At 40.6% G+C, this 24,762-nt stretch overlaps 3 protein-coding genes across 3 annotated transcripts in view; 2 read left to right on the top strand and 1 right to left on the bottom strand.

Moving 5' to 3' along the window:
* The window catches only part of LOC6584142 (eye-specific diacylglycerol kinase-like), a 32,099-nt gene extending 16,529 nt beyond the window's left edge, over positions 1-15,570 (top strand). Inside the window, 13 exon segments of the mRNA XM_032732160.2 lie at positions 3,586-3,724; positions 5,134-5,337; positions 5,442-5,568; positions 10,002-10,371; positions 10,758-10,938; positions 10,996-11,405; positions 11,464-11,757; positions 11,954-12,180; positions 12,259-12,480; positions 13,486-13,537; positions 14,292-14,355; positions 14,577-14,734; positions 14,831-15,570. Of these exon segments, the coding sequence (XP_032588051.1) occupies positions 3,586-3,724; positions 5,134-5,337; positions 5,442-5,568; positions 10,002-10,371; positions 10,758-10,938; positions 10,996-11,405; positions 11,464-11,757; positions 11,954-12,180; positions 12,259-12,480; positions 13,486-13,537; positions 14,292-14,355; positions 14,577-14,734; positions 14,831-15,041 (2,659 nt within the window). The 3' untranslated portion in view covers positions 15,042-15,570.
* A 5,801-nt stretch (positions 15,571-21,371) lies between these two features.
* On the top strand, positions 21,372-22,203 carry LOC6584141. The gene is made up of 2 exons (XM_002009765.3): positions 21,372-21,478; positions 21,540-22,203. The coding sequence occupies exons 1-2, from the start codon at positions 21,431-21,433 to the stop codon at positions 22,119-22,121; spliced, it is 630 nt and encodes a 209-aa protein (XP_002009801.1). The 5' UTR covers positions 21,372-21,430; the 3' UTR covers positions 22,122-22,203.
* A 515-nt stretch (positions 22,204-22,718) lies between these two features.
* LOC6584140 lies at positions 22,719-23,535 on the bottom strand. The gene is made up of 2 exons (XM_002009764.2): positions 23,424-23,535; positions 22,719-23,346 (listed from the first exon to the last, which is right to left on the bottom strand). The coding sequence occupies exons 1-2, from the start codon at positions 23,484-23,486 to the stop codon at positions 22,789-22,791; spliced, it is 621 nt and encodes a 206-aa protein (XP_002009800.1). The 5' UTR covers positions 23,487-23,535; the 3' UTR covers positions 22,719-22,788.
* Positions 23,536-24,762: the final 1,227 nt, after the last annotated feature.

Here is a 24,762-nt window from a genome sequence, read left to right as displayed (position 1 = left end):
TTGGAATCCGATTCCGATTCCGATTCCGATTCAGATTCAGATACATATTCCCCATTTGCATATAGCGCTTTGGCCGTACAGCCAGCTTCAAAGGCGGGCATCCAAATTAATCGCATTTGGATTAAAATTACGCTTCGGACCATGTTTGGCCCACTGGCTAATGATAGCGGCCAAAATACTCGGCTGTTCCGCCTGCTATTTGGGAATTGCTTGCTTTTATGCTGCGCAATGGCACGGCGCGTGCTTAGATGGGCTTGGCTGCTATTGCGACAGTCGATTATATTCGATATTCTATATACAATTATATTTCCTTTGATCTGATTATAAATGAGAGAGCGAGACATAGAGGGGTGGAGAGAGAGAGAGAGAGAGAGAGAGAGGGATAAACTGCGCAATACAAATTGCAAGTGCTTTGCATGCTATTTGGCTCTCTGATCAGAATTGATTGCTATTTCAAATCAGGATACGCCTATTTTTTATTGGAAACTATTTTTATATTCGCAAACAGGTATTGCAGTCAATATCCAATTTACTAGCATAAGCCATTGGCAGCCGGAACAGGCACAGGTGGCCCATAAGCCCCAAAGGGCTGTGCCGGCCTCTGTGCCCGTGTAAGCCCGAGGCTCAACTATGCCAAAGCGCTAAAAATATCCGCAAATGCATCGAAAACTATTAAATTCCAAAACAAAATGTGCGCTGGCCAGGCTGAAACGAGGCGCCCAGTTCATTGGGGGCTGGAGTAGGGGCTGTGGCTGTGGCTGGGGCAGGGGCGGAGGCGGAGGCGGAGGCGGAGGCAGCTGAGCTGGTGTGAAAGTGAGGCAGGTCATGGTCAGAGTCCACGTCAATTCCAGCAAACAGAATGCACGCCATGTTTGAGTGGCGAATCAAACAGGGTTGCCACCTAACAAAAAAGAAACTAGGGGAAAAAGGCAAATGCGGGAACTGAAATGAAATGTGGGCGTGTCGAAAAAAGGTCGTAAAATCGCAGTCACCAACGACAAACGCAGCACAGAGCAATGAGACATTTACACCCAAACCTCCCACACACACACACTGATATACTGGCTGTATGTATGATATGTATGTGCGTTGAGCAATCGACAAGGAACTGCAAATGGACTCGGGACGTTTTGTTGTTTTAGTGTGTAGACGCCTTAAACGCTGACAATTGACATGCAAATCCCAGCAACAACCTGCAATTTGCTTGGCCAACAACAACAACAACAACAATAACCAGGGCAGCTCTCCACTTACTTAATTGCCTTGCCATCGTAGGGGGAGTGTGACAAAGAGAGAGAGAGAGAGAGAGAGAGAGAGAGAGAGAGAGAGAGAGAGAGAGATAGAGAGAGACATGCTGATGGAGAGAGAAGAACGAGTCACGCTGTGTTTTTTTTTTTTTACTATTATTGTATTATTATTTTCATCTTGGTTTTTATTTTGTTGTTATTCTGTTTTTCATCTGAATCTGATAAGAATTTAATTACAATGCATACAATATACAAAATGTATACAAATGTATTAAGCACGCACACAAACAAAAGCAAACACACACACACACACACACAGACAGAGACAGCAACAAGCCGAGCACGCACAGACAAGCCTCTGTGCTCGTGTTCTGAATAGCAGCGGGTGAAACAATTACAAAATGAGAGAAACGAAGTCACAAAAAACAAAACAAAAGAAAAAAAAAAAAGAGGGAGAAGCGAGCTCAAAGTCAAATAAATTTGTGAATGCAATACAAATAATAAAAACCAAACAAATATGAAAGTAATTATATTAAATGCAGAGAGGAATTCTCCAGTCTCTCCACTGAACTAATATGCCCGCTTCACGCTGTGTGCTCCATTGTCTCCACATTCAATTGTCTTTTCTAGCTGACTTCTCTCAGCCTTCCATTTCCGTTCAGTCCCAAAATACTTTTTGACATGTTCAGACAATTATGAATATTGACGAAGCTGGAATGAAATCGAAATCTATTTGTAGTTAGTCATTCAAATATTTATGCTGCTATAGATCTGTTCCAGTGCCGAGCGTTTCAGCCAGACCTCAAGCAGAGCACAGCTGATATTAGCGAAACATTGTAGTGAAACATAAATGCTGTCTTCCAATTGTACATATAGAATACTCCAAGATCTCCAAGATCCATGCAGATCTCTGAGTGAAAAACTAATCAACTTTGAATACTCACCTCGCTTAGGCACGATATCTGTGTTGATTTCACATTACTGTTGTATCTCTGGGCGCCATTATGATAAGAAGAGTCTCTGCTGACGTCGCCGTCGCGGTCGCAGTCGCAGTCGCTGTCGAGGCAGGTTAGCCGGGTGAGAAACTATGCCACAATGTGGCCCACGATGCCAAAAGCAATAGCAAATGCAAACAGAAAATCAAATGCGAATCTAATGAGTAATCCAAGTGAAGTGAAATGAGATCGTAGACGAAGAGAGCGCGGCGAGCAGATCAGTTCAATTCGGTTCGGCTGTGAGTCGACGCGGGCTAGCCATGTTCATATCTTATTTGAACTGTGACAGCGACGGCAATAACAACAACATCATCAACAGCAACAGCAACAGCAGCAGCAACAGCAGCAGCGCTGCGAGCATCGCTACGCCAACGACGACGCCAACGACGACGCCGACGTCAACGCCGTTGCTGAGCATGGAGCGTTTGCTGCACGTGGTGCACGAGGAATTCCAAACGGAAGATGAGGAAGAAGACCAGAAGGCTAACGTCAGAAGAAGAAGCAGCAGCAGCAGCAGCAGCCGTAGTAGCAGCAGTAGCAGCAGCAGCAGCAGCAGCAGCAGCAGTTATTCAGCGTTGACGTCAGCGTCGAATCAGCAGGGCGAATTCATTGTCGCATCGCCTGCATGCAGTGGTGCAGCTGCAGCTGGAGTGGGAGCTGGAGCGGGAGCGGGGGGAAGTGCAGTCGCAGTGCGTCGCTTTCGACGCTCATCAATTGGCATGCAGAGAAAGTCGGCTTTTCGTCAAAGGAAACTCGACTCGGTGGGCGCTTGGCGGCGTAAAAGGTGAGTCCCGTTGCTGCACGCGCCGCACCACCCGCCCACTGGAATTTGGGGAAAAGCAGTTGGGATTGTCGTGCGCCACAGAGCTGACAGCTGACATTTCCGCTGTCTTTCCAAATGGACACTGATTAAGACACATTCCAATAAGAAGCATTCCCATTGAGTTGGCAAGTGTGCAAATTAATCTGATATAAATATATATATATATATATCTGATTGGTGGCTGAACGAGGGCAGTTTGAAAGACTTTAAAGTCAGTCGAATTAAAAATATTTCAAATAATTTAATAAAGATTATGCGTAAAAGTTATATATTTTGTAAGTGTATCGGTGAGAGATGTGAACAAAGAATTATTTAGAGAATTTATATATGTATACCAGATACATGATAAGTAAATATGCATGATTTTTTTTTAAAAAATATTATTTAGAAAGTGCAATTGACGTGGTTTCAAGACGGAGAAAAATGTTTTATATATTAGGCTAAGCATATCATTGAATAACTAAATATGCATAGAGATTGCTAACTTTTTCCACTCCAATCTTAACCATTTTCAATACAGACGCACGGCCTCGTCGAGCAATGCCCGTAGACCGATTCGCATTGTGCCCGACTGGACGGAGAATGCGGTGCAGGGCGAGCATTACTGGAAGCCCACCTCAGCCTCGGGCGATCTCTGCTGCCTCAACGAGGAGTGCATTGTAAGTACAACACACACGCAACACACACACAACACACAACACACACACACGCACAGTTAGTCATATGGGATTTGTACTGACGATATTGGACTGAGTTTTTTCGGGGCTTACAGCTAATTCAATTACGGCGGGGAGCACAAAAAGCGAAAAGCAACAAGCAGAATGAAACTTCATGTAATCGTGTAATTTATTATTTGCGTGCTTGTTCCACATACACAAATATGCAGCATATACATATGCAGACGCATATAACATAGTGTATGTACATATATCTGTAAAGTACATATATAACTTTGTTAGATGTTGTTGCGTTTGCAAACACGCACGATTGGGGCTGAATAAAAGGTTTTCCCTTTGTTTTTCTTTCTTTTCCTTTGTTTTCTGTTTTTTTTTTTTTTTTTTTTTTTTTCTGCTGTCAAAAGTTACAAGTAGTTTGTCATTAGGTAAATATAAAGATAAAGTTCAGCAGCAGTTGATTAAATAAAGGCAAGAAACTGAATTATCAGCATGTGTGGAAAGAACCTTCACAATATGGTTTCAATAAATTTGATTAGATCTCGAAAGCAAATGCATGTGATTAAGGTTAGGGCAAGGGAAAACCTATACACATTGGCCAAGAACATGAATCAATTAAAGAACAGGAGCAAGAGGGAGAGAAAAAGAAAGAAAAATGATTAATATAATATTATGGATATTTGAGCTTTCAGCTTAAGTGAGCTCTAGTACTGAAAGGAAATCTTCTTATAGCTAATCCAAAACATACGAAAAGTGGAGAGAAATATCAATTACTACATAATCACTTGAGCTTTAGCTGACATAGAATATTAATTTGAGCTTTCAGACGCTTTTAAAGCACGCCAAACTCACTCAACTCAATCGGGCAATATGTCAAAGTCTTCTAGAGCTTTCAACGACACAGACAGAGCATTAAATCTATATCAAACAGGTCAAGTACCACGTGAAATGTCAACTACATATTTCGCTTAAAATATGCTCAACTTCTCTGGGAATAGAGCCCGAAGTGAGTTGATTTTTTCTTTTTTTTCTGTTGTCGCTGGAAAGTAACTCACCTTTCACTTGCCGCGGCACTTGCCCCACACATCGCTCGAGAGCAGCGAGCGAGCTGTGTGTGCGTGCTGCGTGTGACAGATTGACTGACGTACAATTTGAGTTGAGATTAATTGCACAAGTTTATTTGGAGACAAGTGGCGGAGCCGCTGCTCAATGGGCCAATGGACGTCCAGTTGTCTGGCTGTCAGCTTAGCTAACCAATTGGCCAATTGACTGAAGACAAACTGCGTTTATGCGTTGCTAATGTACACACCTGACTCCATCTCTCTCTCTCTCTCTCTCTCTATATATATATATCTCCCTCTCCCTGTCTAACTAATCCAATCGTGCACTTGCAGAAGAGCGGACAACGCATGAAGTGCTCGGCTTGTCAGCTGATTGCCCATCAGAACTGCATTCCAATGGTGAATGAAAAGACTCAACTAGCGTGTAAGCCAACATACCGAGATGTGGGAATCAGGCAGTACCGGGAGCAGACGACCACCCACCATCACTGGGTGCACCGCAAGCTGGAGAAGGGCAAGTGCAAGCAGTGCGGCAAGGTGAGTGCCGATGAGTGCCGAACTAATAGTCATTGGCATTACCAGTGTCATCATCATCATCATCATCATCATCATCATCATTATTATTATTGTCATTATTGCAGGCGGTGCAGAGCAAGCTATTCGGATCGAAAGAGATTGTGGCTTTGTCCTGTGCGTGGTGCCACGAGATATACCATAACAAGGAGTCGTGCTTCAATCAGGCCAAGATTGGCGAGGAGTGCCGCCTCGGTAAGTTTAGCTTTGCCCATTGTCCTTATCGATGCCCAGGCAGCCGCTGCGGCCGCCATTGTTCGCCACTCTCCATTGTCCTGTCTGATTAATTACGTGACGTGAATGCAAATAAATTCCGGCCCGTTAACTTAATTAAAATTTGTGCATTAAAATAGCACCTCGCAGTGCCGCCAGTCGCCCTTCGCCCTTCGCCCTTCTCCATTCGCCACTCGCCGACCCAAGTCCATTTAGCCACAAGGTAGATTGCGAATCCACCTCTCGACCCTTTTAGCCCATCGCCCATTGCCCATTGCTTATTTCCCATTGCCAGTCCACTCGCTCAGTGTCTCATTGTCTTAATTAACAACAGCAACGCGTAGTTTTTTATTTTCATTTTTATTTTTATTTTCTTGTTCTGTTTTATTTTGTATTTTATTTTAATGCATTATACACTAACCTATGGGGCATGGTATATTAATACCTGCTTAAATTATATTCAAGAAAAACTTTATATCAGCTATAAAGTAGGCAAAATCTCGAACTCCCCATGTTCTTTGATGAAAAGGCTCCTTTTGGTCTATCAACTAGAATATGTATAACATATATGTATACCCTTCATCTATATCTATATTATATATTTTCAAATTTTGATTTTATTTTTACTCATCCATTTTCATCGTCATATAGCATTTATCTATATCAAATAATTATCAAATAATCAACTAAATAATTGATTAATTGACTTTTTTTTATTCTAGCCATCATCTTCAAATCCATCATTTTCATTTATTTTCATTCCTATATATATTTTATCATATCTAACTATATCCTATAATTCTCCCACATTTCTTTTTCTTATGTGACATCTTTTATCTATGTATAACATGAATTGATATTTAAACGCCTTCTTTTTTGATTATTTGCTTGAATTTTTTTATCTTTATCCACATCATATAATTATCATATACTTAGTTCAACTTTTAAATTAATTAATTAATTAATTAATCTCCATTATTTACTTTTTCTGTCATCCTTATATATCATTCAGCTAAATTTAAATAATTCCGAAATTCTCTTTCTCCATCGTCCATTCTATCATCCATTCATACATTATCATACAATTAGCTCTTTAATTAAATAAGCTAATTAATTCATTTTTAAACTCTTTCATTTCTATTATTTTCCATTTGTATCGCTTCAAATGAAATTCACCTTTTTATACCCTGAACCCATTTTCAATGGGAAATCAGGGTATAATGGTTTTGTTGAAATGTATGTAACAGGGAGAAGGAGGCGTGGCAGACCCCACAAAGTATATATATTCTTGATCAGGGTGACGAGCTGAGTTGATTTGGCCCTGTCCGTCTGTCTGTCCGTCTGTCCGTCTGTCCGTCTGTCCGTATGTATGAACGCGTCGATTTCAGAAGATATAAGAGCTAGAGACTTCAAATTTTTTTAAAATGTCCGTAATTACAGCGCGCATATCAAGTTTATCATTAAAAATCGATAACTCATCCCGATCTTTTTTTATCGATAAAAAACCTTATCGAAACCCAGTTATAAAATTATATCTTCTACACCTTTATTGCTAGAGTCTCCAAATTTTTAATGTATGCTTATATGCAATTTATACAATTTCGGTTTTTGTTAAAATTTACCCCCCACCTCTAAATTCACCCCCTCACCCTCACTTTTGTAAAAAGCGTATTTCAAATACTAGAGACTTGTGCTTTGGCAAGTACATGCATATTCATGTTATAATCATTATCTAAAAGTTTCATGAAGATCGTACGTCCATAAAAAAAGTTATTAAACAATTAAGTTCTCATAGTAAGCGCACACTGCAGCCCATGCGTGTTTATGCGTGGTTGCTTGTATGTGTATGTGTGTGTGTATGTGTGTGTGTGTATGCGTTTGTGTCTGTATGCGTGTGTGTGTGTATGTGTGTCTATATGCGTGTGTGTGTATGTTTATCTGTGTGTGCGTGCGTGCGTGCGTGCGTGTGTGTGTGTGCGTGTTTCTTGTGTAAGCTGAAAGTCGCGAAAAAGTATTGAAATATCTATTGCTCCAAGGGTTCAGGGGATCTCGTAGTCGAGCAGTCTCGACTAGAGCTTTCTTACTTGTTCATTTAGAGAGCGAGTAACTCTAAGTTTTTCTTCGCTCAGCTTCTTCCGCAGCATCTCATGCATCGTGACAGTTTGTTTGGATCTAAAGAGTATTTCCGCTTTGCTTAATTTCGTTTCCGCTTCGGCCTCTTTGACAGCTGCTTGTCTGTTGTTGTTGTTCTTGTTGTTTTTGATTTTGCTTTTGCTTTTGGGTCAAGTTCTTAGGTCATTAGCATTTATTTCGCGGAATTGACAATTTGTCAAGTTCTCAGCTTTGACTCCGGCTAAGTCAATAGATGAGCGCAATACGTGTCCTATGAATCGTTTGCCGTACAAACCTTTTTGACTCGGTGCCTCGGTGACGTCACGGGTGACGGGAGAAAGTAATTAGGGAATCGGCAGTCCCTTTATAATTGAAATGCAAAGCACACACACACTCACACTGATTGAAAGTTTTCCTAACTGCACTACAACTGATTGGGCCTTTGAGCAGTCTAAATCATCTCGTCTATTGATTGCCCGCTGTAAAATAATTCTAAACAAATAGATGATTTTTATTGTTTTGCTTGACTTTTGTTTTTCTATTTTCAATTTGTTTAATTGAAAAAAAAAAAAAACGCACTGAAAGCTGCACAAAAAAGAGCTGAAACAAAGCCAACTCGAATGGGGATTCTCCTTTGTTGCTCGGAATCCATTTGCATAACGGTTCCTCTGCATTGTCTCTGTACGCAATGGATTCGATATGGAGTCACAGCACCTCTAACTGAAAGCATATAACATTCCTATGAATGCGCCACTGAGAACTGAATAGATTTGTATAATCCGCACTATATCTATGATTCATTCATTCTGCAATCAAATTAAGTTTAGCTTTTAGTTTTTCACAAGAATTGTACCTATATAATTGAAAAGCTTACTGTTTCGCTTTGGGCTACAACTAAATGGCTTTTCACATTTCATAACCCGAAATTGTAATTGAAATATATTTTATGACGCCATAAAGCAGCTGCTGATGAGATTCGAGAGTCGAGCTCGAACTCGACTCAGCCTTGCATCTCTTTAAGCCCATTGCAATATCCAGGCCCAAGTGCTGAGGCCGAGCTGCGTGTGTCTCGGCCAGATGCGAATGGGCCTTCAGCAGGCAAGGAAAGTTTTACAGTGGGCGCTGCACTTGGTGTTGGCCGGCCTCTAAGAGGTGCTCTTGAGCAGTTAATATTGGAGATGCCAAAACTTGTGACTGTCAGATGAAAATACTTCTGCCGGCTGCTCTGGCTCTGGCTCTGGCTGTGGCTGTGGCTCTGGCTGTGGCTGTGGCTGGCGCTTCAACAAAAGGAAACCCCGGAGCGGCAAAACAATTGACCATGGACAGCTCGGCAAACTCGATTGTGGTTGAATTGATGATGATGAGAGGGTGCGGTGGTTGGATGGCTGGCCAGCTGGGTGGCTACCATGATGACCCCTCGCACAATTGTGCTGCCTGTGTGCATGGGAAATGCGTGCGGAGCGGAGGCTCTGAATGCTTTTTATAAAGTGTCTCAATGAGCGTCTTGTTAACACACTCTCTTCAGCATCGCATTATACACAGACGACACACACATACACACACACACGCAGGCTCGCACGAGCCATGAGACAATGGCGTTGCCACAAGACAACGAAATAAAGCGCAAAATACAATTACAGGCGGGCATCCGTAAAGCCTAAAGCAATAACATCACCACAAATACATATATATATCCCCCCCCTCCACCCTACACCCTGGCCACCAGGCTGCCTGCATTGCGTATCTCAACTTGATCAGCTCGGCGGCTGGCTTTGTCTTGCTGCCGCCATGGCCTGTCTTGCAAGTCGGCTAGCCTCGCCTCCTCCCTCTCACTCTCTCACTCGGCACCTGCCCGCTTGCTGTTGTGGTATTCATAATTGCGCCTTGACTTGGGGCAAGGGCCTTGGTATGTCGTCCCTCTGCCTGCTTCGTGGTGGCATGTGGCTTCATCTCAATTTCTATTGTTTGCCAGTGACTCGTGACTGACTTCTGGCATATTTTCTATGCTATTAACTTGCCTTGCCTTGCCTTGCCTTGGCTTGCTGTTGTTGTTGATTGCTTTGAAGGTGGCAAATGGAACTTGCTGCTCCTTGTCATTCCTTACTCATTCTAGACGAGCTCTCAATTAGCCGTACGGGCAATGAGTTGGTCAGCTGCCAATGTTGACACGCATCTTAAAGCAATCGACCATTTATCAGCTTAACAACCATCTCGTCCCCGCAATCTCTCTCTCTCTCTCTCTCTCTCTCTCTCTCGTGCTCTAGCCACCTCCTTAATCTAACGAATTTTTTGTATGCTTGCAGGCAACTACGCGCCCATCATTGTGCCACCATCGTGGATTGTGAAGCTGCCCACCAAGGGCAACTTCAAGTCTTCGATACGCGTGAGCAACAAGAGCAGCGCGGCGGCCGGCGCTGGTGGCGGTGCTGGCGGAGGCGGTGCTGGCGGTAAGGGTAAGAAGCAGACCCAGAAGCGGCAGAAGGGCAAGGAGGAGAAGAAGGAGCCGCGCGCCTTCATTGTGAAGCCCATTCCATCGCCGGATGTAATACCGGTCATTGTCTTTATCAATCCCAAATCCGGTGGCAATCAGGGCGTCAAGCTCTTGGGCAAGTTCCAGCATTTGCTCAATCCACGCCAGGTGTTCGATCTGACACAAGGCGGTCCCAAAATGGGGTAAGTGGAAATCCTGCATGGCACCGCATGCACTGCGCTAAAGAACTACATGTACATACAAATCCAATTACCAAATCTTATACATAAATAATAAATGAGCTAGTTCGCACACGTGCCAGAAACGAAACTAGCTATATGAACTAGTTCATAAGCTCAATATCTTATTTACAGTTTAAATTAACTGATTCGGCTTTTAACAATTTGAACTAGTTCATGAACTATGTTCATAAAAATCAAACGAAACTAGTTCAAACTCAAATTATTTATTCAATAATAATTGAGAAGCCGAAATTTTAGAACTAGTTCGCAACTAGCTCACAATAGTTCACATATTGTGGAACTAGTTCATTATTTATTCTTAATGTATAATCGTTATCTCTCTGCAGTCTGGACATGTACCGCAAGGCTCCGAATCTGCGGGTATTGGCCTGCGGCGGCGATGGAACTGTTGGATGGGTGCTATCCGTGCTGGATCAAATCCATCCGCCGCTGCAGCCGGCGCCGGCGGTGGGCGTGCTGCCCTTGGGCACCGGCAATGATCTCGCCCGATCTCTCGGTTGGGGTGGCGTAAGTGAAAATCCTGATGAATCCCTTTCGATCTCTGACTGTGAATTGTTCCCGCAGGGCTACACGGATGAGCCCATTGGCAAGATACTGCGAGAGATCGGCATGTCGCAGTGCGTCCTAATGGACCGCTGGCGTGTGAAGGTGACGCCCAACGATGACGTCACCGACGATCACGTGGATCGCAGCAAGCCGAATGTGCCGCTGAATGTGATCAACAACTACTTCAGCTTCGGTGTGGATGCGCACATTGCGCTGGAGTTCCATGAGGCGCGCGAGGCCCATCCGGAGCGGTTCAATTCGCGCTTGCGCAACAAGATGTACTACGGCCAGATGGGCGGCAAGGATCTGATCTTGCGCCAATACCGCAATCTCTCACAGTGGGTGACGCTGGAGTGCGATGGCCAGGACTTTACTGGCAAGCTCCGCGATGCCGGCTGCCATGCCGTCCTCTTTCTCAACATACCCAGGTAGGGCGAGCCACTGTCTGTCTAGCTCCATCATTTGCTGACTGATTGCCATCCACAGCTATGGCGGCGGCACACATCCCTGGAACGACTCCTTTGGCCAGACGAAGCCCACCATCGATGACGGCCTCATGGAGGTCGTCGGCCTGACCACCTACCAGCTGCCCATGCTGCAGGCGGGCATGCACGGCACCTGCATCTGCCAGTGCCGCAAGGCCAAGATCATCACCAAACGCACCATTCCCATGCAGGTCGACGGCGAGGCCTGTCGCGTCAAGCCCTCCATCATCGAGATCGAGCTGCTCAACCAGGCGCTGATGCTAGCCAAGCGCAAGCACGGACGCGGAGATGTCCAGTAAGTAGAGAGAGAGAGAGAGATGCCCTGAATGAGCCTCAATCTTCGCTATATGAATATGAAGCGAGTTTCCATTAGATTGATCCCTCCTTTTACCTCCCATTCCACCATGATAGTCCACAGTCTAGTCCCTTGAGCTCTCTCTTAGTTGCCTGTCCTTGCTTTCAATTGCTCTAACCGTGTCTCCCGCCCACAGAGTCAATCCGCTGGAGAAGATGCAACTGGCCATACTGAGGGTAACCATGCAGCAGTACGAGCAATACCATTACGACAAGGAAATGCTGCGCAAGCTGGCCAACAAGCTGGGCCAAATCGAGATCGAGTCGCAGTGCGATCTGGAGCATGTGCGCAACATGCTGAACGCCAAGTTCGAGGAGTCCATATCCTATCCGAAGGTCTCGCAGGACTGGTGCTTCATTGACTGTAAGTGGCCGCAGCTCTGCATGCCTCCCTTGCCATGCCTTCCATTGCTAAGAAACATTCGCTCGCTCCACTTTGCAGCGTGCACCGCCGAGCACTATTTTCGCATCGATCGCGCCCAGGAGCACTTGCACTACATTTGCGACATTGCCATCGACGAGCTGTACATACTGGATCACGAGGCGGCCACCATGCCACAGACGCCCGACCAGGAGCGCTCCTTTGCGGCCTTCTCGCAGCGGCAGGCGCAGAACGAGCGACGGCAGCTGGACCAGGCCCAGGGCCACAACAACGGCAACACGGGTAGGCTTCTGTTATCACGCTGTTGGCAACGTGCGGCGGCCCAAACGCCGCCGCCACCGACGCCCCCAGAGGTGGCGCTGCAACAGCGGCTGAACCTCTACCAGCAGCAGGCGGCTGAGCAGCTGCCCTATATAGATAGGCGCATGTTTTGTCACCTCTATTATCGCAAGAAGCGCATCGAGCTTTAAGTGGCCAACAGCAGCAACTCCCCCTGCCCCTAGTCCAATCAAGTCCCTTCTCTATCTATCCATCTCTCTCTATCTCTCTCTCTCAAGTTTGTTTTTGTTCTTTTCGGTTCGAATTTTTGTGTTTTGCCTTTTTATGTTTGCATGCTTACTATCTAAACTAAGTAACTAACACTAACTAAGACACACACACACACACACACACACACACACACACTCACACCTACCCACACACATATACACATACCAAAAGACCCTCACCCAGTGCTCACGTCGAGGCGGGAGCGAATACAGCTTAGTCCTTGCCACGCCCACATGTAAGTAAAGCATTTCTATATGAGTATTTTCAATATATTTGGTATATAATCGCCGCTTACGTTAACAGTTACACGTAACAGCGACAAGGGCTAAACCGTATTCCGTTCTCGTCCACCACAAAAAAAAAAAAAAAAAAAAAAAAAAACCCTCACCACCAAAAAATACTCCAAAAATCCAATATCAAAAAACAACAACAACCAAAAAACACAATACCAGACCACCTACTGTTTTCAATAGCGATGGGGTAGGTTTGCCACGGCATTTATCAATGGTTTAACCGATTAAGCAATTAACCAATTAACCGATTAACCGATTAAACTTAATTTAGATATTTGTGTTCTGCTTGCTGCATTCCTTATGTAAATAATCGATGGTAAATGGTGTACTAACAATTTATCAATTTCTTTTTGAATTTAATATATCAACGCACACACACACACATGTATATAAATAAATATCTGTGTACATATACACGTACACCCACACACACACATACAAAAAGATGAGGACTTGCAAATCGGTTCCAAGCCCATTAAAGTGATGAAGTGGAAGAGGTAAACGGCCATAGAGAATTTAAGTCTCAGCAATCGCAATCTCAAATCTCATTCTTCATGCGCCCCACAAAATTGTCAACAAAATTGCAGCGACATAAAGCTGCTTGCTATGGCACTGCCTAGCCAAGCAGTCACTATTCCTCTCTCTCTCTCTCTCATTCTCTCTCGATGAGCTAGCTAGCTGTAAGCTTTACCTACAATTGGCTGTGCTGCTCTAACAATTGGCGCTTCCATCACTCATACTCAACACACTACTATATCTCTCTCTCTCTCTCTCTCTCTCTCTCTGTCTGTCATTCTCTGTTTCATTCTATCTGCAACTCCTGCTTACTTTTCTCATTAAAATGAACTTTTTCTTTTTGCTTCTGCATGCAGCAACAAAGATCGTTTATTCAGTTTTAACGAAGATGTTTTTGGTTGTGGATTCAGGTACTCTGTATTTTATCTGTTGCACTCTTGCTCTCTCTTTCTATCTATCTATATATAATATATGCATATATGTATTTATCTGCTCTATCTCTATCTCGCTCATACACTGATCATTTCTTGCAGAGATCTCATCCTCGACTTGATCTAATGTCAAATGAATCAAAACTGATGCTTGAATTTTTCTTTTTTATTTCTCTACTTTCTATGCACACACACACACACACACACACAACCTCTACTTGTGCACATTTGACGTTACACGCACACATACACACACGTACACATACACATATATATATATATATAACAAACGTACAAATAACAGCCCTATACTGGAGCAAACTTCCGATGCCGTACTACTAGCGGCCCAGCGCGGCGATCTGAATATGGTAGCTTCAATTTTTCTGTTCTCGTACCGATTTTTGTCTCTTTGTTTCGTCTGCTTTAGTTCTGTGTGCGACGCGCGCGCTTTGTAGCTCCTGCCCGAGGCTATTCCTCGTTATTTCCCCCGTTATTGTCGCTCGTTCTCTCTGTCTCTCTTTCTCTTACTGACTCGCGCTCAGTCTGTCTCACGGTCTAATGTGCTCGTTTCGATGTGCGTCTCTTGCAGTTACGTGCACTACATGAACAAGGATACTCATTACAATCAGTGAACAAGAACGGACAGACGGCGCTGCACTTTGCGTGCAAATACAATCATAAGGACATTGTCAAATACATCATCTCATCGGCCACACGACGTGTCATCAACATGGCGGATAAGGAACGGTAAATTGCAGCTCTCTATCTCTTTCGTCCCTCTGCCTCTGCCTCTGTCTCTTGTCTCCTAATAATAGTAAACTAAACTCTCGTTCTGTCTCTTAGCGGTCAGACAGCTTTGCACATTGCCGCCGAACAGAATCGCCGCGACATCTGCGTCATGCTGGTGGCAGCTGGCGCCAATTTGCAAGCGCTCGACGCCGAGGGCAACACAGCCATGATGGTGGCGTTCAACAAGAACGCCAACGAGATCGCCACCTATTTGGAAAGTAAGCTGCAAGCTGAGCTGGCCAGCGGCCGGGCCAATACCCAATAAGCGATAACTCACCATCCATCCAATCCAGCGCAGTCCATGTAGTGCTCGAATAGAACATCCATCTAACATATAACCATTCGTCTGTGTGTGTGCATCCAGCATTCGAAATCCCAGCTGCGAATCGTGTCCACGTTTATATTTCTAATGCGCAAACACTTTACTCTTTTGCTGCCCACCAAATGGAAACGCGTCTGCGAACTTGGCAAAATGTTCAACTGATGTAAAACTCAACAACAACAACAACAACAACAACCAACAACCAACAACAAACACTCAATGCGAATATCAACATTCCAACTCAATTCCAAATGCGACAAAACTGAAACAATTCGCTGCTGGCCGAAGGTCAAGAGCGTTTCATGCATTTGGAGCTGCAAACCAGAATTTAGACTTAAGAAAATTCATTAGAAAATTAACAACAAAAACTATTGGAAATTCAGCTAAAATGCGAAAAGAAACCAGAGGAAGAATATGATGAAAAAGATAAAGAAAGTGTTGCCTACTTCCGGGCGCACGAATTTAATTTTCAGTTCACAAGTTTTGTTTGTTCAATTCTTGCTTTAGTTTGACCATGATATATATATATATATATATATATATATATATATATATATATATATATATATATATATTTTTTTTTTTTTTTCTTTTTGTGTCTATATTCAACTAATGGGAAAAATGCATAGCTGCATTCTAAGCAAAAGCAAAAAAATTAAAAAAATTCAATATAAAATTATTTTTAAATTTAAGCAAATCAAGAAAAGGAAAAAAAAATACAATTCTCAACCCAAGAAGGCGTTGCTTTAGCACTTAAGTGACAATTTATTTTATGCAAGAAACTCAATAATAAGTAAGGGCAATTGTTCTCCCCATGCACACCAATACACACCAACACACACACACACACACATAACTTTTTTTTTATAATATTTTTATTATTGTTTTCACTTCTTTGGCAAACAAAATTAAAAGATGATTATATTGTGATATCTAAATTTAATTGTACTAATACCCACAAAAAGCAAAAACAAAAACAAAAAACAAAAAAAAAAAAAAAAGAAGACGACGAAAACCCAAACACAAACAACAAACAATTCAAATGCAAATTTGTGGGAATCGAGCAAAGGCGACGGGCCCAAGTGGCGTATGATTGATATTAGCCAAAGCATTTGTTTCACATACGAATACGAAACAATACAACAAAACCAGCAGAAATAAAACAGCAAAGTATACAGATATTCGCGTATAAATTATATAGAAGCACATACCTAACCGTATATATATAACTGTCTATATACATATATATATATATATATTTTTTTTTTTGAAACTTAATTCTAGTTAAGTGTAGTAGAAAGTATATAAGAAGAAAACAAAAAATGCGAAAAAAAAAAACTATTTGTAAACTGTTGTAAATTGCAATACAAGCCAAAGCAGAGAAGCAGCAGCAGATGCTATTTTGTCAGTTACATAGATGCAATCAGGATGCATTATTGTACACTACACATATAGTCTTATCCAATATATAACTCACACTCACACTCACACATGCATAGACACAAACGTATATAGAGTCCCATGCGCACACTCAATTTAAGCAATGCACAACCCAGAAAGAGTTCCGCGTTCTCTGGCTAAACGGCATATTTCTTCACATTCTTCTTCGCATACAAACACGTATATGCATATATGCTGTGTGCATATGTATATATACATGTGTATATAATAATCATAATATATGTATGTGTATATGTAGATATATATGTACATGTATGCATATATCGATGTGTTTCAGATTCAATCAAAGACTTTCACAGAGACTTAAGCGCCCGTCCTCACCCGCCCAGACCCTCAGGCTGTATAGAAGCCCCAACTATCCTACGAACAAAACAACAACAAAATCTAATACCTATATAAAAACACCTATATATACATATATAGCTATATATATTTAAAGACTATTGGAAACTCTAAGCGACTTTATAACACGACTAACTACCACAACAGAAACTACAGCAACAACAACAACAACAACAACAACAAGAACAATGAACAACAGGAATAGCGAAATAGTTATACACAGCTCTAGAACTGTAAGATTATACACACAGATATGTATATATATACATATATATATATATATGAACTTATATATAGATATGTATACATAATTACTTTATGAAAGCAAAAATAATGAAACACATTTGCATAAGAAATATTCCGATAAAAACTTATAGAATCGCAAATAGGAAAGCAAAATCCAAGATGAACTTATCTGATTGTATATTAAATATATCTATATATATGTATCTATGTACATATATTTATATATATTATATTAATTTATTGGAGATTTTTTCATTAGATCACCTTTTGCTAGTGCTTTGAATGTAAAACGCGCTAAAGTCAATTATGTTTCGAAAATTTGCAACCCAATTGATTTAAGATATTGTTGAAAACAAAAACAAAAACAAAAAGAACAAAATCAAATCTCAATATTTAATATAAGGCAAGGTAATTAACTAAGCAACTAAATCCTTAATTACTGTAAACCCTAATCATAGTTCGATTTAAGCCTAATTTAAGTACACACACACACACACGTAAAAAATAATATATATACACTTATATATATATATAACTTAGATGAAGATTGATGCGAAAGCTTTGGCTGCCGCCCGGTCCTATGTAGCTCTTGGCTCGAGCTCGCTTTTAGGCAGCGGGCGGCACTCAGAGCTTTCGGCTTGGTATTATGTTTTGGATTTCATGCATATAGGTAGACATATGAACATGTATGGATATATACTGATATATATCTGTCTAGGCTGTGCTGGGTGCCATCGCCATGTAGGATGATTTGTGGCAGCTCTCCTTGGATCGTGCAGCAAATGCCCCGCTGTCATGTGCCCCGAGGCTGCCACGAATTGTGCCGATCGAAGCGCACTCAGCGCAACGGATTAGGGGAGGGAGCTGGGAGAGCAGAAAACAGAATAATATTTAGCAAATGACAATCTAGTGAATTTATTAGAGAACACAATACGTTTGCTAATTGAACACAGAACTTACACTTAACGGTAATACTAAAAAAAAAAAAAAAAAACTCAAATAAAATAAGAATTCCAATCAGTTTTCTATTTTCTTTGTTCCACTTTCACCTGCGAACAGAAATCGTAATTGTAATTGTAATTGGAAATTCTTTCCGCTATCGCTTCACATTCTGATGAGAAGAATTGAAATCGAAATTGAAATTGAAATTGAAATTGTAGTTTGAGGATATATGAGAAGAACACGTGCAATGAGAAACAGTGTTGCCATGCGTTGCACACAGTGTTGAGCAACGCACTGTAAGTGGGTTTAACAAACACCTGTTCGGAGAACAACCGGGTCCAAGACAAACTAAGGAATATATTTTCGTGTATTTTGTATAAATAACGAAACAAGTCAGACACATATGACACCATACCGTATTATATTATGACAACAATGCCTTGACAACACCTACACAGATACAGAGACAGACACACCCACACACATACACACACATACACTCATTGACAGACAGACGCATATAACCTGATGAATGTTCTACACATAAGCTAGAATTGCGAGGAATGTATATGTGTGTGTAGAGACGATCATACATACATATATGTATATATACATGCACACACATATATACATATATATACATACATACGTACAGACGTACATACATATAGATGGTAGACCCATACAAACACACATACATACATACATTAACACATAGCATATTTACAAGAATATATATTTTTTTCTATGCATATAAGGGAATTGTTGAACAAAATGGAAAACAACATGAAACGCAAGTCTTATGAAAACCTAGAAACTAAGGCAACAGAAATTGTAAAGGAAGTAACAGCAACAACTAAAAGAACTACACAATTTATTGGATTGTAAAGATCAAAGAATATATATGTATATGTATGTAAAGAACTATATGTGTGTGCAACCTACATACATACAAATATATATATATATATATATATATCTTTATAGATAAACGAGTTAATGCTTCTAGTGAATACCTAATTCTAATTGTAATTTATTTATTTATGCTTTAAGAAATACCAGACACACTCACACAAACACACTCACTCACACACACACACACACACACACACGTATACTGAGAGAATAAATATATTTTATTTTCAAAAACAATTCAATTCTTAGAGCATGAATTTATGTGTGTACAGAATTTCTTTTCAGTTCTTTTCGTAGCTTTTGTTTCGGTTTTTGATTTTGCAGCTAAACACAATTGGAAAGCATCGAAACCAAAGACAACTACTTTTCCTTTAAGTATACAACTTTATATATATATATATCTAAACTAAACGTTGATACAAGATAAAAACTTACGCAAGTCTGAAAGTATTTCTATCGAAGAGTTCTAAACTGCTTAAACTGTAAATTGTAAATAGTAACTGAAACTAGAAAATTCTTCAACTAAGCGCTATTAGCTACATATATATATACATATGTATATGTGAATGCTTTACGCAATGTAATATACTAAACACACACACACACACACAGAAATATATATACACTATTGAGCAAATAATTATATATATACACATTATATTACGTACATATATAAAGATAATACAACAAAAAGTTAAAATTTTTTGGTAGCTCCTAAGTGAAACATAAACAGACAAAAAGCAAAAAGCAAAAACAAAAACAAAAACTAAGTACGGTATGCACTGCAAGCACTGAGGAATTTGATTCAATTTTACTTAAGATTAAACGAAAAGAGAAATTGAAGTAGCATTAAAAAAAAAGAAGCAAAGATTAAAATTTAAATTTAAATTATGGCATAATATATGAAAATCATATTTGGAGAAAAAATGGAATTTTTTTTAACAATTTCGACAACAAAAACTAAATTGTAACAGATGAAAATGATCAAGCAATAACATCAGAATGGCAATGGGCAAGCAATGAATGAGCCAACATACATACACACACACACACACATACACACAGATAGACAGATACTGATGTATCGATGTATGTATGTTATGTATTTGAATGGATTTGCTAAGCAGAAAGTGGCTTCGGTCAAATATCAAATAGCTCGTACTCACACACACAAACACACAGAGAGAGACAGAGAGAGAGAGAGAGAGAGAAAAAGTGAGAGAGAGACATCTGAACACACAGTTTACTCTGCATTAAGCATCTCAGTACCAATACATACAAATACAAACATACACACACACACACACAGACCATAAGCTGGCACTTCCGTCTCACTCCATCTATCTAGCTATCTCTGTCTTTTTGCACATTACAAATGTCATCAACAGCAACAATAAGCATACAAAAATAAATTAACTGCAAAATAAAGACAAAATAATTAAACTCAATGGAAAATGAATAAGCTTAACTATGTTAATTAAAAGAAGAAAAAATCCATTTTATGCCCAAAACCTAGCTACATTTTTAATAAATATGTATATATATATATATAAATAAATGTATACACGTATATATATTTATATATGTATATATATATATATATATATATATATATATATATATATATATATATATATATATATATAAGTTCCATCATTAAAAAAAAAATAATAAAATAAAATAAAATACAAATTGCTATTCAATACATTTTCGGATACTCTATTATAAAAGAAATAAAATTTTTTTTGGTAATTCAAACTTAAAAGAAATTGTTTTATTTTTATATTGAAAAATTTAGTTTGGTTTTATTCGCATTGAAGGTTGTCGAATCGGCATAGTACAAAGCACATATACATATATATGAATATATACTCGAGAATATGTATTCAGGACTAGCTTGAAGGCGCCTAAAAGTGAGCTCATATACATATGCATAATACTCTTGATATGGGCCAGCCTAAAAGTATATGCGAATGGATGGCTAATAGCGCTCTTGCCTAGAAACAGTCAATGTTTTGCATATGCACCATAAATCACGCGAAAGAGTAAATAAACAATTGGGTAGAGTTAATTGATAAGCATTTTTATTGCGACGCCTGAGCAAACTCAGTTTAAATTGCTTAAATTGCTTATCAATTTATCAGCTGATATGAAGTCGCCTGGCCAAAAAATTGTAGCCGAGCAAATGCCTGCGGCTACCTGTGCTAAGCTCAACAGCAATTGGCAGTGGTATTAGTATTGGTATTGGAATTGGCATTGCTATTGATATTGGTTTAAGTGGCTAGATAGGCAGCTCGATAAACAGGTGAGTTGTCTTAGCAATATTGCGCTTCTAGCCTTATCTATTGGCCCAAACGGTAGCCAGAGCTATAAAAGCGGCCCATTCGGTGGCGCAGACCAAAGAGAAGACTTTTGATAGCCTCAACATGAAGTTCACACTGTTTGCTCTACTTGCAGCTTTCTGCGTGCTCAGCGTAAGTAAAGAGCGTGTGCTCAAGTGTAGAATAGAGGATTAACTAGATTGCGCGCTTGCAGGTAAATGCCGGCACCTGGCAACCGCTGAGCGGTGTGCCCGAGATCGACATGGAGTTCCAGCCCAGCGACTTTGCTGCTGTGGATGGTGAAGTGGCATTCGATCCGGAGCTCTTTGGCTTCTTCTCGGCCGTGTGGTGGAGCATCAAGGCGGCACTGCGCAGCGTTAAGGGCTTCAACTGCATCATCAAGTGGGTCGTGGGCATCCAGGACAGTGCTCTGCAGTACAATGCTAATATCGTCCAATGCGGCGTCGATGCCACCAGTGATGTGACCAATCTGATCAATGCCAACCTGAAGGTCATCAACACCGCCAGCAACATCATCAATCTGAAGTCCACCATCTGTGCCAGAACCGAGGACGCCGAGCAGCAGTCGATCACAAACAGCTGTGCCGTCAAGACCCTCGCCCAGGTCTTCAGCCTGTACAAGCAGGTGAAGTCCGCCATTAAGCTGGCCAAGAAGATCCCGCAGACCGGCCCCAATGCCGTCTCCTGCATCAGCGATGCCACCAACACCCTGACAAGCTACTACACCCAGTTCCCCTCCAACTTGAAGACCTGCTCCAAGCTGACCAGCAAGTAAGCAGCTGTCTCCCAGTCTACCAATTCTTCTTTTTTTTCCATTAACATGTAAGACAAGCAAATAAAATATATATAAAGCAATAGTAATGAGTTGTAATCTCTTTCGATAAGAGCTGAGTAGCGCACGAGTAGTTCAGTTCACTTTCTAAATTGATAATAATATATAATATAAATTGATAATATAGTATAATAATATGCACTGCTGAATCTCCAAATCTTTTACTTCTAGTATTCCATTGACCTACTTGACCTTCATTGGTTTAGCTCATATATGGTTAAGACCTAGATATGATAATATAATCAATAAAAAACACTTAAGTCAGTAGCAGAGATAGAGCTATTGGGTGTAACGCTCAAGGCAGGATATGATAGACCTCAAGTTAAGACTCGGTCTAGTAGGTGTGTGGGTCTAACAGACCTTTGAGCTGCATACTTGTTGCATCCCTATTGTTTAGCTGATCTAGTCTCTCGATATATTTTTTGTCGGCTCTTGAGCTTTATCTCTTGATTTCACGCTCAATGTGCCTGACGCTCACACATAAACCAAGTGGACCCAGTTGACTTCCTCTGCACCTTGGACTGAATAACACGCAGTTCATTTATATGAATCAGCAGCTATAGAAATTTTATTTTCTTCTTGCACAAAACTTAAATTACATTTTCCACAATTAATCAAAGCAGGCATGGATATTGGGCGCAAAGCTGTCGTAGCTGGCCTTCACCTCGCTGGTGGCATTGACAAAGCAGGAGCTAGTGTCGGAGGGCAGCCTGGCGATCTGTCTGCGGGTGGCTCTGATTGTCCTGGCCAGCCTCACGACTGCTTTGAGCAGCTGCCAGGAGCACTTCTTGGGAGACAACGCATTCGACTTGGGCTCATCCGGGATGGCACATAGCTTGCTTTGCATATGGATGATGTCATTGCAGATGGCGATGATGGTCTTGCAGTTCCTGACAATGGCAGCCACATCCTTGGTCAGGGTCACCCCGCAAGCATCGATAGTTTCCACATACTTGGCGGTGGCGTTCAGTATCTCGGCAACCTCCTTGATGGTGCAGTTGACACCGCGCAGTGTTTGCAGCACCACCTTGAGGGCGTCGTGGACAGAGCTGATAAAGCTGGACTCCTCAACGTCCACATAATCGTCATCCAGCTCATCGATCAAATTTGCCAAGTCAACAGCCTCGAAATTAACCAGCTCGGCCCCTGCTGTTGCTGCTTGCTTGCCCTAGAAGAGGATACAGATCAATTTAATTATTGGCAACTACCAATCGAAGTGCTTCTTATCGCCTGTTGTTAACATACACTCGAGCCGATCAGGCAGCTGGCCGCGGTGAGCAGCAAGAGACAAATAGTAACGCCTCGCATGGTCGACAATCAAAACGTTGTTTATTCTATGATCGATGATACCGAAGACTCTTCACTTTTATAAAAATTGCCCTGTTTGCCCGATCTATCATGCTCGGGCCCAATTTAACTATGACCAGTTTTATCAATATCATCATTTCGCACACTCTCTTTATCAATAGCACAATGGGCATAGGCATCGGGCCAACCGCAATAATTTATCACTCAAAGTCTGCCCAATTAATCAATTTCGACTGCCTACAAATTTAATTTCAACCTGATTAAGAATACGCTTCGATATCAAAGATTGACAACTGACATTATCTCCTGACAGCCTACAGTGGGCCAAAGACGAAAATTCCATTCAAGAAATATATTTTTATGTTGCAGCTGATTTTGAAACCCTTTAAATTTTTTCAGGGAATTTAATAAATTTTCTCCCTTTATAGAATTTAAATAGATATAAATTTACTTCTATAAGACAGTAAAAAAACGTTTTTCGATCTACCTAAAGTTTGGCTTCGACAGAATATCTATTTTCATATTTATCTAATTTCTGTCAATATTTTAGGCATTTACACCACTGTGCAGCACTAGGTGGTAAAACCCGTAAGAGAAAATATTCTATTTAACTTGCATATAAATAATTTGCTTACCTAACTCATTCATTGAGATACGACGATCAGTTAAAAAGTATATGAATATTTATAAATTAAGTATTTCATGAAATTATCAGATTCGAAAGTATCTTTCATAGACTAGATATAACACACTCATAAATCACATAGAGGAAATAATATTCAGAAAAAAACCAAAGAAAATGAGCATTCACATTGAAAAAGACAGTAAGCCTATTAAAACAGAAGCTCGGGGCATATTGACTTTGTGAAAATGTATGAAACATGCAGATGGAAGTTTGACGGATCCCATAAAAAATCAATATTTTGTTTATCAAGAGATCTGTTCATCAAAATTATATATATGCATGAGCTTATCCCGCTTTCTTATTATCGATAAAAATCGATAGCTTGTCTGTATTTTTTTAGGCGTTCCCAATCGAGCAGTCTTACCTCTCATATCAATCATATTTATCGAGTTGTTTTAGGTAATTATTAACCGCCACTAAATAAGAAATTCCGTTATGCCTAATATGTATAGTAAAATTTTAATCATATTATTGAGCCAAGTATAAAAACAAATAACAATGATAAAAAAAAATGGAAGCTTAAAATAGGTAATTATGTATTAATTCGATAGTAAGATAAAATCGTTAATGTATTATAATAATCGATAATCG

Source organism: Drosophila mojavensis, unplaced genomic scaffold (assembly GCF_018153725.1).
Source record: "Drosophila mojavensis isolate 15081-1352.22 unplaced genomic scaffold, ASM1815372v1 contig_136, whole genome shotgun sequence".
Lineage (NCBI taxonomy): Eukaryota > Metazoa > Arthropoda > Insecta > Diptera > Drosophilidae > Drosophila > Drosophila mojavensis.
Note: the sequence above shows the minus strand (reverse complement) of the source record. Positions and strands in the feature narration are given on the sequence as shown.

Coding starts and splice junctions, on each gene's coding strand:
- LOC6584141 (XM_002009765.3), top strand. CDS start 21,431: ATGAAGTTCACACTGTTTGCTCTACTTGCAGCTTTCTGCGTGCTCAGC. Junction 21,479..21,539: donor CAGCTTTCTGCGTGCTCAGC/GTAAGTAAAGAG, acceptor GCGCGCTTGCAG/GTAAATGCCGGCACCTGGCA.
- LOC6584140 (XM_002009764.2), bottom strand. CDS start 23,486: ATGCGAGGCGTTACTATTTGTCTCTTGCTGCTCACCGCGGCCAGCTGC. Junction 23,347..23,423: donor GCTGCCTGATCGGCTCGAGT/GTATGTTAACAA, acceptor ATCCTCTTCTAG/GGCAAGCAAGCAGCAACAGC.